At 36.1% G+C, this 14,860-nt stretch overlaps 1 protein-coding gene across 3 annotated transcripts in view; it reads left to right on the forward strand.

Moving 5' to 3' along the window:
* The window catches only part of LOC754030 (uncharacterized protein ZK1073.1-like), a 77,175-nt gene extending 62,610 nt beyond the window's left edge, over positions 1-14,565 (forward strand). For 2 of the 3 annotated variants that reach the window (XM_030985430.1, XM_030985428.1), the window contains exons 10-13: positions 2,305-2,392; positions 3,396-3,482; positions 5,510-5,561; positions 12,256-14,565. In XM_030985430.1, the coding sequence (XP_030841290.1) occupies positions 2,305-2,392; positions 3,396-3,482; positions 5,510-5,561; positions 12,256-12,353 (325 nt within the window). In that variant the 3' untranslated portion in view covers positions 12,354-14,565. Of the gene's footprint in view, positions 1-2,304; positions 2,393-3,395; positions 3,483-5,509; positions 5,562-10,066; positions 10,172-12,255 lie in introns of all 3 variants that reach the window. The other variant, XM_030985429.1, reaches the window with a different exon arrangement.
* The last annotated feature ends 295 nt before the right edge of the window (positions 14,566-14,860 follow it).

The raw sequence follows: 14,860 nt of genomic DNA on the forward strand, positions 1-14,860 counted from the left end.
ACAACAGTTTATTGGGGAAAACGAGTATGGTAAAACCGGTCACTTTTGGAGGCACTTCATGATCGTTTTAAAGTGCTATTTTTTTAGGGCTTTAATATTACACCATATCACAGACACTGACAACACGTAGGGCCATTCATCTCGGATATAACATTCTTAAACGATGCATTTAAACAAATATTATAGAGATTCCTATTCCTCCAGGACAATTACCAAGGGTTTGACACTAGCTAGGGCCCCCGGGCCACCAAACTGCCCCATCGGGACAGTTAAACATTCAAGGCAGTGAAATAGATAGGGAGATAATAAACACCTGAAGGCTTCGAATAAGCTTTTGTGACTTAAAAAACATGTTTTTCTCTTCTTTTAGGAAACCTTGAAGGCACTTATCAAATATAATCTTTAAATAAACAGAATTTGAACTAGTATCCCCTAAGACAATGTTTACCCTCCAGGGAAGCAACTATTTGGACAACTCTGTGCTCCAGTTGTATCCAATGGCTAGTTGTAATGGTCTGATAAAACAAACAGTGTAGGCTCCTGATATTAGTAATTGAATTTGTGTACATATTTAAATGGAAAGGAAAAAAAAGTTAGAAATAAAGTTCATTTTAACCCACTGACCACTGGATTGTATTCCTATAGGCTTTATTACAGGAGCCACCTGGGTCCTGTAGGCATTGGTTTAATTCTATCAATTTCATCTGCTGTAGTACAGCTCATATTGAGCTAAAAATGAACCCTTTATGATTTTTTTTTTAAAAACCAGATTGAACATTAAGCTAGTCTTTACTCTGTAAATTATGTATGTACACATACTTATAATTATAATGCTGACCCACAGATGGCATTTCAAAGTTGCATTGTAAATATCCAGTGAAAATATGCCATTTAAATCCCTGTTACTAAATGTCAATATACAGTTAACAACTAAATCATTCATGCCCCTTGTAAACTTTACGTTTTTTAACAAATTTTCATAACTCAAAAGTGACAGAGGGACTGGATGAATTAGGACCTTTGTTGAATACTTGTAGATGTAAGCTTTAAAGCCTATCTGCACTAGTTTAGCCATGAGGGATTAGACCTCCCTGCATGGTAACTGACAGGTGGTTATCTCATTAAATCAGCTCTGAATTAACATAAGAAAAATGGGACCATGGGGGACCAATGGTCACCGCTTAGGCATTGATTGTTATATAGAGGGCAGAAGTAGATATAAGTAGTGCAGTGAGGCTTAAATATGTCCCATACTCTAGAAACGTAAATTAGGACAAATAAATTTTTCAAATACTTACATGTATATATTTTCAAATACCATATAAATCACTTTAACTCAATGTCATATCAGTGAGTCTTAAGGAGAAGACTATTAAAGAGAAATGATGAATCTATGAGGGTCCTTAGATAGACATGATAGCTACAAAGGTTCACGAGACTCGGGGGAATCCCCCAAAGATGGTGACATTTTCCACAGTCGACACATCACTTATTCAGCCGTTCCTGAATTATTCACTCATCAAAATCTGAGTGTATAAAATCTTTCACTTTGTGGACGTGTGGAGCAGACTTAACAAGTGCAATTTTGATTTGTCATTGGTGTCTGTCTTATTGGAAGAGTGGTGAGAAGGCATTGATGATTGAGGGGGGGGGGGGAAGAGATTTATGAACATGATGCGAGTTTGAAAGAGACCTGTAGCTTTTGGTTGTAGAAATTTGAAAGACATGAGAGAAAGAGAAAAAAAAAGCGCCCGCTATAGGAGGATAATAATCAGAATATGTGTGTATTGGGTTTTTACAGACGTGTATCAATTAGATTTGATTTTTTACGTCTGGGGACCGACCTTTAAACGTCACTATCCAAAAGACGGGACTCAGTTTGAACCTGCGTCCTCGGCTGAATCAGTTTGTAACTTCCACTTTTAGCTGGATTACAGACGCAATCCACAACGCCCATGTCATTATGAATATTATGATATACCTTCTATTTGCATTAAAAAATGTAGTGGTTCAGTTATCGTCTAACACAAGATTTAGGAGGGTAATTAATTGAATGATCAGGGGGCCCCTGTTGCATAAAACTTATCACTGATTGTAACTTAGCCATCAATACTAACTACAATGGCAACATCACTCAACAGCCAATCAAATCAAGGCACCATGGAAGTTACCTTTAATTTTATGCTATGGCACCCAGCTCTGTACTTGAAAAAATTCTTGGATGTGGTTTGTAACATGTTGGACAAAATAGCTTGGACTTGCCTAAACTAAAGATGGAATAAATTTATTTTTGTTTTCTTTCAGCCGAACAAACATCAACAATCACCTTAAAGATTTCAGCCTGCCTGTCTTCCTCGTGACAGGAAGCAAGTCTCCTCATGTCCATGAAGTGGTAAGTAGGCTCCATGCACTGCATCTATGCGAATATATGCAAATTAATCCAGCTATTTGCAAAATTGTACAGATAGATAGATTTGAATGTGGATGTAAAATCAGAAATTTTGTTAGAAAACTCATTTGTGAATTGCAAAAAAAATGGTGCTGCTGTCCATGATGATTCCACTGTTTCACACCATGAAGCAAATCATGAATCTGAACCGTTCACAAATTTGGCGTAAATTTCATTGTTGCACGCTTTCATAAGTTTCTGGTTTTGCAGCAGTCCATTAGTTTCGAGCATCTCAAGTTTTCGACATCTGGGTGATGGGATATTTCCTCAGGCTTTGTTTTATGAAAGATTAAATGTTAGGGTTAGGGTTGCGATCTAGGTTTAGGTCGGGTTCGGTTTAGGGCTCGGGTTCAGTTTAAGCGTATGGATTCAGCATTTGAGTCAAGATTTAAGGTCATTGAGCAAAAATTTCGTCGAACCCCACGTGTCCATTTCTAGTGTTGTGGAGGTTGGTAAGATGTTATTTTCTCAAGGTGTCACTTTGTTTTACCCAAGAGGCTTTCAACTGAAACTCACTCACACCTCAAACTAGAAGACATTATGATGCTTTACCAATGGTTTTGAGCTAACATTTATACCTTCTAGCACTCGGTCCTCAACGGATGTATTTTCATAATTTATTCAAGGGACAAGAAGTATACTATTGACAATCTTGAAGCTTGCCTGGAGGCTAAAATTGCTACCAAATGCATGACTTTTTGAATAAATTTATATTTGTGATATGTTGAGTTACAGTAAGATATAGAACGCTTCTCAATAGACTCAATTCTTGTGGGCTTTATTAATTCACAAAAAGTAAAAAATCCTATAAAGTTATAATCATATGACAAAAAAAAAATCTTCAACGAATGTATTGTGTAAAAAAAGAGAGTTGATACATGAAACAATATATATCAAAGTCTTAGCTTATTGTATTTCATTGTTGTTGTTTTTTCTTCTTCAACAGGAAAAAATCTATGAGATGCTTCCATCCAAGAAGAATTCTCAGATCCTGATTGCCAAGGATGTAGGAGGCGATATCAAGGAGGAAAATGTAAGTTTGTCCCATTAATGGCTTCTTAAGAGCAGGGAGGGGAGGGGGGGGGGGGGAAGAGTGAGGGGAGGGAGGGAGAGAGGGGAGGGGGCATGCATCAACTCTTGGTTCGTCATCGCCAAGGATGTAAGAGGAGAAACCAGGGAGGGCATTGTTGAGTTTTCTTCTTTATTCTCCTATAGGGAGTAGGTTGAGAGGGAGTGAATGGATGGAGGGGGCAAAGGGGAAGGGGAATCTTCAAAGAATTCTTCTATCCATTTTGCCAGTGTTGTAGGAGGCAATATCGAGGAGGAAAATGTCTCGTCCTCTTTTTTCTGCTTGGGTAGAGTGGGAAGGCAGGTGGAGGGAGGGGAATGGGGAAGGGAGGGGCATCTTTATTACCAAGAAATAATATATTTCATTCTCAATGGGTAGTGAGGGAGAATGAGGGGGGAGGAGGGGGGAGGAGGGGGAGAGAAGGGAGATGTGGTATCTGTTATATCCTTGTTACCAAGAATGTAGGAGCCAAAATAAATCCCTTGATTGCTAAAGAGGAGGTCATACCAAGGAGAGGAATAAAAGATGTCCTCTTCATTCCCCATAGAGGAACAGGAAATACGGAAAAAGGAACAAAACTCTTCTCATTACTAGCTCTTATGATTTTTTACGATTTAAGAAACAAAACAAAACAAAACGCTGTAGTGTACTTAAGTGCAAATACATGTCCTGCTCCACAGCAAATGCTATCTCAGTGCTTAGCTTGTACAGTATAATGGTTTACTCTTGTACCTTTATTTAAAGCGGGACTGCACTACTTGTACATGTAGCTACTTGCACCCTCTATATAGCCAACAATGCATAAGAGGTACCCGTTGATCCCCCATATTCCCCTTTTTTTTAATGTTAATTGAGAGCTGATTTGATGAGATAACCACCTGCCAAACTCGTGCAGATAGGCTTTAATAGAGATTGGCAGAACATTATAGGAAGCCACTTTAATAGCTCATTTGTTCAAGATACGAAGGTATCACTAGCACAATAGGATTAGCAAGAGAGCCCACTTTAACTGTGACCTCATAATGGGATTAGTTTTGATTATCAGTAGGGCAGCACCTTCCAAATATAACCACATATAACCACATTAAAGAATTAGCAGGGATTAAAATGTACCTGTAGGATAATCCATTCCAAAAATTATACAGTGGCACATATAGCTGGAATGGCCAGGTATGGAGCTCATTCTGTGTTGGGAGGTAACATAAGATTCTTGAATGATAAGTACTTCATGGATAACAATGAAATTCAAAAGCAGTGGGCTGTGCAATGCCAAGTGAATGATGAGACAATACGCATAGTTGAACAAGTAAAGGAATTGATCAACTCGAGGGATGATTATTTATGTAAGGGTTTCCTTAACCGAGAGGAGTGCGAGGAAATTATCTTGTATTTATGCACACTCTGATCTTACCCTGTTATACATGTATTCTGTTGTTGATGTTGTTTTTTTGTCTTTACATATATTGTGAATGTGCCTATTTGTAGAATATATTGTATATTTTTTGTTATTTTTTTATATGTGCTTTTTAAAGCGAATAAAGAACTCTTGACTTGAATTGAATAACATTATTTTGGAACTGTAAACCATAATCACACCTGATTGAATTGAAATAGTCCACATAGTTCAAAGCAGCTAACCGTACCACCTGGCAAATTCTCAGAAGTTTTAAAGATTTTATTGGGCCCCTGTGTTGAGGATCTATTGAATAGGACAATAAGGGGTTTAGATTTAGGATGGATCCACTTAACTTTGGTTGTCTCTAGAGGCAAAAGCTTGTATTGGGCCAAAACTTCTTGACTTATACAAGAGAGCAAGTGGATTATGTTGTATAGGGATCAATGGGAAGGGTACTATTGGCTATTGGGTACGTTAGGACAGACAGAGTTTGAAGTTGGATATTGTAGAAGAAAAGGCTCCTAATGTACATCACCGTTTCTTTGAATTCATTATTTAGTAAATATCATTTTTCTGTTTTTTTTCTTCCTTGTAGTCCAACTCCCTGGCAGAAAGTCTTCAGCTGTTCTTACAAGGTGTAGGCATCAGTAAGTATTACCAACAGGACAAATGTCTCGGAGGGGGAAACAAATTGCAAAATGTAATACTTTGTATGTCACATACTTGTAGCTTTATATTGTTTATGATAGATTAACCCCTTCTGAGTCAACACATTGTTGTTCTGTTGTTACAAATGAATCACACTTTGGGGGCAGGATTTGCCGCCCATGACACAGAAGGGGTTGAATTGTCATTGACAAAGAATTGAACGACATGCATCTTGTGTGTTAATATGCAAAATGTATTCATTGATACTTATTACATTGTAAGGGTGTTCATGTGGACAGCTTAATAACTATCCTGGGCACAATTCAAGCATGTTTCCTGATAGCTTGACTATGATGCATGAGCTTGAGGAAAGAAAGACAGGTTCATTAATAGGGAGCAGGTTACCTAGCAACAATAATAATAAAGATAACCATAGTGTATTGAGAGAGAGAGAGAGAGAGAGAGAGAGAGTTGTGACACGCGATCAGATCAAAGGTCAATACATGGAGCTTCAAATAGGTCCCTCCCACGTACAATCTTTATGGGAGGGAACTATTTGGAGTTTCATGAATTGACCTTTGACCCCTTGCATGTGGATGTGTCACAACTATATTTCTCAATACGCTATAGAGTACCGAAGTGTGACGTCATAATGGCCAAGTTGTCGAGGTTGATGGTTCCAAACAATTCTGTGCTAAACAATGGCATGGTGATCCCACCAGCGCCAAACACTGAATTTGCCCTGCTCCAGCCCGTTGCTTGAATGATTTCACGGTGAATCTCATGCCCAGGCACCATTGTTTGGAACCAGTTACCATGAGGGTCACTCCATGTCAAATCACCCAAAAAATCTGAAAATCTTAACCCAACCATTTTTATTTTGATGAAACTTGGAGTACTTGTTGAGTGTGATATCACAGCACCAAATCTTTTATAAGTTTTAGTGAACATGTCAGAGATTACATTTCATGAGAAATGTTGTCAAGGTCACGTGATCCACAAGGTCAATTTCAAGGTCAAATCTTAGGTCACGAGGTCAAAGTACCCCAACATGTACGAATCTTCAAAATGGCGGCAGATTTGGAATCCTTATTGAATACCCTTTCCAACCATACAAATTTTGTGAAGATTGACCCATTAGTTCCCGAGATACAAGGATTCAAAGGTAGGCCCGCCACCTCCATTTTCGAAAAAATCTCAAAATTTGGTGGGCCGTATCACCCAAACCCCTCACCCGATTGACCTAAAATTTGAGATTTGGTGCTGTGAGATCACACTCAACAAGTACACTAATTTTCATCAAAATCAAAAATGGTCGGGTTAAAACCATTGGGTGATTTGACATGGAATGACCCATGACGACAAGCAAATATGACATTAGCACTTTAGTACTCTATGACTATAACTATGCAGCATTGTTTGCTGCTCACCGTTTTTTGCTAATGTCTGAGCCTTCAGCATCATATTTCTCAGGTCCAATACCTTATCTACATTGACCGTTTGTGTTATCATTTCTGTCATCGATGATAAACGATCAGTTCTGTAAAATGGATGTTAAGCAAACAAAATGAAATCTAGTGCGATATTGATCTTATTACACTATTGTAGTACCCCCAGTGGATATGAAACTAAAGAATTTAATTTTTGATCATGATATAAATCAATTTACCCCAACCCATGTTTTCTCGTCGACCAGGGTTCTCAACTAAAAATATGTATTAAGCCTTCAGTTTTTAGTTTTTGTAGATATGCTACATTTTAAGACATTAAGAAATCCATGGAGGTAGCAATTTTGCTTCCAATAGTAAAAACTAGAATTTACCTCTTTATTTTGGTAGTAGTTAAGATATTAAACACGCAAGTGCCACAGTCTATAATGTTTTGAATTTCATGGGTGATATTAAGTCATGATAGTGTTTTGTATCAAAATGCTTCATTTGGCTTTATATTCCCTCCGATATCATGTGAACTAACCCCAAACTATGTGATCCTGCTAAATTAGATTGTTTTTTTCGTAGTGGAACCCTTATGTCCAGCTTCTTGTAGCATTCTGCCTAACTATAAAGCCCCTATCCTGAGCCCCCAAAGCTTTATTTTCCTCCTGTATACTAATATTAACCATGATATTGTTAAAAATTTATATATCGGATGGAAAATCAAATAGATTCCCTAATTCTTATCAAATTTAATCCTAGTATGATTGTATAATGTAGGTGTTTAAATATATCTTTACTTGTGTTTGAAGTAGATAATTCTCCCACCTCTCAATGAAAATTAATATACGGTAGGCCTAAGATTTTAAAAAACATCCTGGATTTAGCTCATGCTGCAATGATAATTAAAAACCTTTAGGTCATACATATATCTCATGAGTTTTACAAGCCAATTGCTTGCCCGATTATCAAGATATCTATGATTGGAATTAGAAATTTCAGAATTCATTTTCCTAAGGTTTTTATAACACTTTTATAACATTGTTAAACAATGCCTTTAGATAGAGATGGGGAACTTAAGAGGCCTTGAAAGTTGCATATTCTAGACTTGTTCAATTGCTTATTAGTGAATAGCTAGATTTATTTAATACTTATATTTACATTGAACTGTTATCACCCACTGCATAATTCAATGCATTTTAAATTCATATTTCCTCTTACAAATTTATCTCAATATGTCATCCTATATAGCATTTTGATGCATGGTAACATTTTATTATAATATTTTATCCCTCATAATTTGAAATCTTGAGAGCTACTTTAACAAAAATGCTAATACTAATTTCAACAGCTTCATGACTTAAAAACTAACAGTTTGATGAATAAATAAATGATAGATTATCATTTTTTTTATCAGTTTTATTAGACTGTTCGTGACGAGTTATTTGCTAATACCTAGACATTAATCAGATATTCATAAGGATTAATATCACTTTTTTTTAACTATTCTAATTCTTCAATCCTTTGGTGGGGTGTTCTCTGTTCTTAATATATCCCTTTGATTTAAGTGCATTCTCTGACAAACTGTCTGTTTTTTCTCTCTCTTTCTCTTTACTTTTTTTCACCAAATCGCTGACATTACCCTGTGGTGGTCAATCTTGGTTCTTCATCTCTCACTTAACTTGGGTTTAATCAATGTCTATTCATTTCACTTTTCGTGTCTTTGTTTCATTCCATCTCCGTGTTTGTCTTGTCTCAAAATACTTACTTGTCGATGTGTTGCATGATTTAATATGCATTGTGTTGTATATTGATCTTGGATTTGGATAATCTTATCTGCCGTGATTTGTGAACTTTCAACGTTGCTATTCTTCCCTGGCACAAAATGCTGTGTCTTTGTTTTTTCTTGTACGCATGTTTGTGATCTATGCCTTTTATTTCTGTCACCTTTTTTTTAATGACATCACCAATGACATAATCATCAAACCATTCATTTCGTTGTCATGAATATTGTAAAATATTTTTATCATTGTTTGTTGATTCCCTATTTCACTGACCGATTGCATAATTTGCCTGATATGCCTTGCCACATTAATATGCACTTTATATATTCATTGCTCATGAATATTCATTTGAATTTTCCCCTGAACTTGTTCTCATTATCACGATATTGATATCATATACATTTATTAACATTGCCTATAACTTCCATTTGTATTTTTGTACATTCACTTGTCAAAATTGATTTTCACCCTTAAATACACAACCAATATTTGTGTTACCATATAATAAAATCACTTCCTTCACCTTGTCTTTGATAATGAATGATTGTAATAAATGAAATGTTTGATATCACACAATTTGTGTTCATTTCATGGAATACTTGATATTGCCATTATCATTTTCATTTTGATTATTGTTATTATCCTTGTCAACATTATTAACATCACACCTCTCCTCATTATCATCAATAATCATTGTTATTCCTTTCGAAAATGTTTTACCCTCCCCCCCCCCCCCCCCCCCCCTCTTCCTCCATGGGACAATCACCATGTTTTCTTTTACTTTTCTGTGAAAACATATTCCTGTATACAAATATTTCCCTTGCCAACATTATAATTGATCTTGGGATGCTTACCATCATGTTTTCATCCCCTTCATGTTTGTCTCATATTCTTTTTTTTTTTTTTTTTTTTTTACATTATCATCATTTTTTGATATCACTTATATTTCAATTCTGTAATCATCACTTTCATCATCCTCCTCCTCATCATCATCATCATCAACATCATCATCATCATCATCATCATCATCATCATCATCATCATTATCATTATCATCATCATCATCATCATCATCATCATCATCATCATCATCATCATCATCATCATCATCATCATCATCATCATCATCATCATCATCATCATCAACAACATTTGCCTTGTCACCATGCTTGTCTTTCCATTTCATCTTGCTTTCATCACCATCATCCTAATCCTTTCATTAATTTTTAACATCATCATTCCTCATCACCCTGTAAATTCACCTTGTACCTGTTGCCATGACAACAGTGTCCTCCATTCCTTTATCAAGACTTGGTCGGAGTGCCTCTCTGGGGCAGACATCCAAAGTGCCACGAAGACAAACCAGCTTTGACCATGGCATCTAGACAAAAAGTTAGAACCAAAAGTCATGTTTTGGTTTTGTTTTTTGTTGTCTTGTTGATGAAGCTGTGTATCCCTTTTATATCCTCTTTACACCTCCCCCCCCCCCCCCCCACCCCCCCAAAAAAAAGTATATAATAGACTGGTCATTAGGAGTTATGTAATATTTGTTGCCAGGTCTAATGTCTGTCTGGTTTCGGTCTCACCTTTGTGACTGGGGTGTAATCCTGTTCATCAATCTTCCCTTTAAAGCCCCACTGCACTACTTATAGCTACTTGCACCCTCTATATAACAAACAATGCCTAATCGGTGCCTGTTGGTCCCCCGTGATCCTCTTTTTCTTATGTTAATTGAGAGCTGATTGGATGAGATAATGACCTGTCAGTGACCTTGCAGGGAGGTCTAATCCCCCTGGCCAAACTAGTGCAGACAGGCTTTAAAGAGATTATTAACGAACTGATTAACCCATTCAACTTGTGGGTTACAGTCCCACTCAATGCCATATTGCTACTTTTTCATTCATTCATTCAAACAAAACAAAATCGTGAGTAATATTTGTGTTCAATATATTTAGAGGCCATTATTGTCCTGACAGAAACATTTAAAACAAATTAATATCATGAACAAACTCATTCACTAAAGTTTCACCAGTTTTCATCTTGTCTCTCTTGCATGATCAATATATAACAAAAACGTGTGTACTAATTCTGCTTTTTCTATGTTTATGAATCCCCTGTTGTGCTCTACCCCTCCTAGTCTAGACCATAGGCTACCCCCTCCCACTCCCCTGTCAGTTAGCCCAGAGTTCTTATCCCCTAGTTATATAATCAGTCATTTAACTTAAATCTCTTTTAGAAATGAAAGTAAGGTTTGATATGGCACAGAAGCTAATTATCAAAAGTTCTGTGAAATGTTCAGATTTAATTGATTTGATTTATTAGTACCGGTAGATCATCATCAGACATTTACCTCAACGTTTTTTAAGATGTTTAATGCATCCCTTCACATTACTGTTTGATGACACAGTTTGCAGGATTGCTCGGATATGCATGTGCTGACATTTTATTATATAGAACTTTTTATTCATTTACGTGTAACTCTGGGGTGTTATTTCATTTTATATGATTGAAGTGCTGTATGGATATCATTACATTATAAGGCAATGAAACCCAGACTATGCAATTTTTGCCTAGATGTGCATTGTCAAGTTTCTTCAATTCCACTTGACTTGTTTTATATCTCATGGACATATTTCTCATATCAAGCAAGGACTATTAGAGCTAAATATTAGGAATTTGTTGCTTTTTTTAAAAGATGGTTAATTTATAGATCTGTTGAAAACTATAAGAACTGTATTATTCGGTCCTGACAAGTGAGCTCTCCTTTCTCCCTTTTTCTCTTTCCGCCTCTCTATCACACCCAATCTCTTAGTCCTCCATCTGACATTATTCAGCGTTCATGCCCATAATTCATCCACCCCTCTCTAATCTCTATACTCTCCTGTTATGCCCTTCGCACCCTCCTATACCATAAGACCATGATGGTTCTCGCCCATGCATATCACCCTCGGTGGTAATACTATTAGCATGGGGGAACTTAAGAAAAGAATATACCAAGTGCAATTTAGTCCCTAACCAGGGTAATCAATAATAATTATAATAACTACCTTGGTCCTCTCTAACCACCCCCAGGATGCAGTAAGACCAGGGGGTATTTCACAAAAATCCTAAGTCTAACTTAACTTAAAAATTATGGAGAGCCATTTGTAGCCTTAAAATAAAATATATTCAATGGTGAAAATTCACGTATTTTAGACTTTTTATGAATTCCACATCAAGAACATGAAATCTCCTTGATAATAGAAATCATGAATGATTTGAATCAACATTTTATGCCTTTTAAAATAACTTTTACAACATATTTTCAAGGATGCTCACGGCTTTCCATAATTGTTGAGCATAACTTAGAGTTAGGTTTGACTTAGGATCTTTGTGAAACATCCCCCAGAACTCAGTTCAGACCCAGAGTATACAAATTCAGGGCTAAAAGATTGACTGAGTAACGCATAGACTCGTTTACCTTTCTCCCTTTGCAGTTGGCAGCGTCGGTATTCCAGGTCTGCACCAGATGTCTGTCAAGCCGCGGTCTGGCAGCATGACCGACTACGACAAAGCCAACCCCTCCAACAAATAGACGTATCTCCGCTAGCTGCTGCTGCTGCTGCTGCCCTCCTCTTCCGATATCTCCCTCCCCCCTCCTCTAGAATGCACCAACCAACCAACCAACCAGCAAACCTTCAAGAAGAACAATCAAGATGTAATGCTCTTGCACCTGTGTTTTTGACGCATTCTATTTTTTATTCAACTTGTATCTAAAGCACAAAGTTTCAAGCATCAAACCAAAAGTTTGTGGAAAGCAGAAACAGTGAGATTGTAACTTGAGAGCGTCTTGCCCTCCTATTTTTAGATTTTAAAGAAATTGTTTGTGTTTTTTGTTTCGTTCTATTGAGTTTTGTGAAGTGGATGAAGGATTATGAGGGGGCGATTTGTATGTTGTATGGTGGTATTGGAGTTATGTTAATCAAGATATGTCTGGGGTTGGCATTGCGGGTAAGAAGCAGCAGAGGAAAGGAAGGGGTTTTGTTTGAGAACAATTTTAATTGTATTCATCGAAGTTGAAATCGGTAGAGTTATTGCATGTTTCTGTCCCTTATGGACCAACTTAGATAAGAATTAAAAAGAAATATATAAAAAGATATATAGATTTATATATCAGTTCACTTTTTGCCCTGTTGATCGTCACTGTTTAATCTAGCACTAATCTTACTTGCCTTTCCACATTTCTGCCATTTTATTGATGTTTTGACCTATGCTTTTTTATTTTTTATTACGTGACCTTTTATTTTTCACAAAAAATGAAACCTTTTTTGATGTGCAACCAACAACTGTTATGAAATACGATGAATATGATTCACATTGTTATTGTAAATGCAAAGGTTATCTTGTAGGCCATTCCTCCTTGTACGTTATGACCCATTTTCAACAGGGAAAAAATTAATATGGCCAATTGTGACCTTGTCCAAGATTTCATACTGGCATATAGCTTCTGAAGTGATGTCAGACTCAGCGACAGAATACTGAAATTACGTAAAAGCCCAGATATTTGAAATCATATTCGATACATCCATATTCATGTATTATTATTATTGAAATATTCAATTATTATTTTATAAAAGGTCTTTTCACAAATTGTTTTCAACTCTCTTGCAAGTGTAATAGAATTGCCCTTAATCTGAAATAGCATAAAATCAATATATTTTCTCTCTTTTTTTTGTTTTTGTTTTGTTTATCCTATAGTTATATTCCTTGTTAATGCTCATCTAAAAAGATGTTTGAAGTGACTCATATATGGTGATATCTTTGTAATGGAGTACTGTTACTCTTTTTTTTAGCTTCAAAAGTAATTTGAAATTGTTCGTCGTTGATAGTCTTAATTCTTTAGTTAATATGGAGCGAGTATGCCCCGTTGCATGATACATGGTATTTGCTTGTGCCATCCTAAATGGCATGGAAAAGTTCTTAATAAAATGGGACTGCATGAGATCAGAGCTTGAACAAATTGCCTTGGATAGAAAATATTTGTCTGGTTCTGTAATTCTCTTTATTTTTCTTCATTTTTCTTCAAAGGGAGCTGTAAATTTCTTTTCTTTTTTAAATGAGTAGTTTCATCAGTTCCCCAAGATTGAATTTGACTTATTTTTCAACTGTGATGTTTTGTAAATGTTGGCAAGATGAATAAATGAAGTCTGATTGGACAGATATTGAACAAGAACGCAAGTTTGTTTTGAATAGAAATTGTACAACTAATCATTCATTTGCTATATTTGCTCCAATGTGAGCTGGAAATTATATTAAATGTTATTTTTGTCACAAATCATTCAAAAAATCAGTTTCTATCCTCTTGTCAATTGCATGTTTATCTTGTATACATTTTTACATTACACATGAATTTGTAGACAATTTATCAAAGCTTTTATGCTTTATCTACGCTAAATTGGGATGTGAAAATAAGCCAAGTGGTATGCAACCAAATGATGTTTTAGATATATGTGGTAACCATTTATACACATGCAACGTTAGATTGCACAAGATTAACGTGTGTATGCATCCTTATGCAAACTGCAGTGATGAAATGTCTCAAGTTTAATTTTGAATTGTTCTTACAGAAATGTACCAGTATACAACACTGGATGTGAAATGTCCAGATAAAATTTGTTATGTGTATGTTATCAACTAACAAGCAAGATGTAAATCGTTAGATACCTGGTATGGACATACTGATTTGTATGTTCATTTTTCTTTCTGTTGAGTTGGGAATTATTACAGACTATTTTCATCATTCCAAATCCTGTGTTTCTCTGTTTCTTTCTTTGTTGTGTACATGTGATTATGGTTTCGTTGACTGCCTGCAAGAAGGCGTACTGCCACTTGTTACACATAGCTCTTAAAGCCCCTCTAAAGTGTTGGGAGCCCCAAATTCGCCAAAAATGTGATTGCAAAATTTCACTTCAATTGCATCATAATCTGAAAGAGGATGTCACTTAAAGGTATTACAAAGTTTTGGTATGGGGTCATGAATTTGGTTCAAATTAACATATTGGAAGCATATGCGACCCTACAATATGCAGTGATCGTTTTGCG

Source organism: Strongylocentrotus purpuratus, unplaced genomic scaffold, assembly GCF_000002235.5.
Source record: "Strongylocentrotus purpuratus isolate Spur 01 unplaced genomic scaffold, Spur_5.0 spur5_scaffold_15, whole genome shotgun sequence".
NCBI lineage: Eukaryota > Metazoa > Echinodermata > Echinoidea > Camarodonta > Strongylocentrotidae > Strongylocentrotus > Strongylocentrotus purpuratus.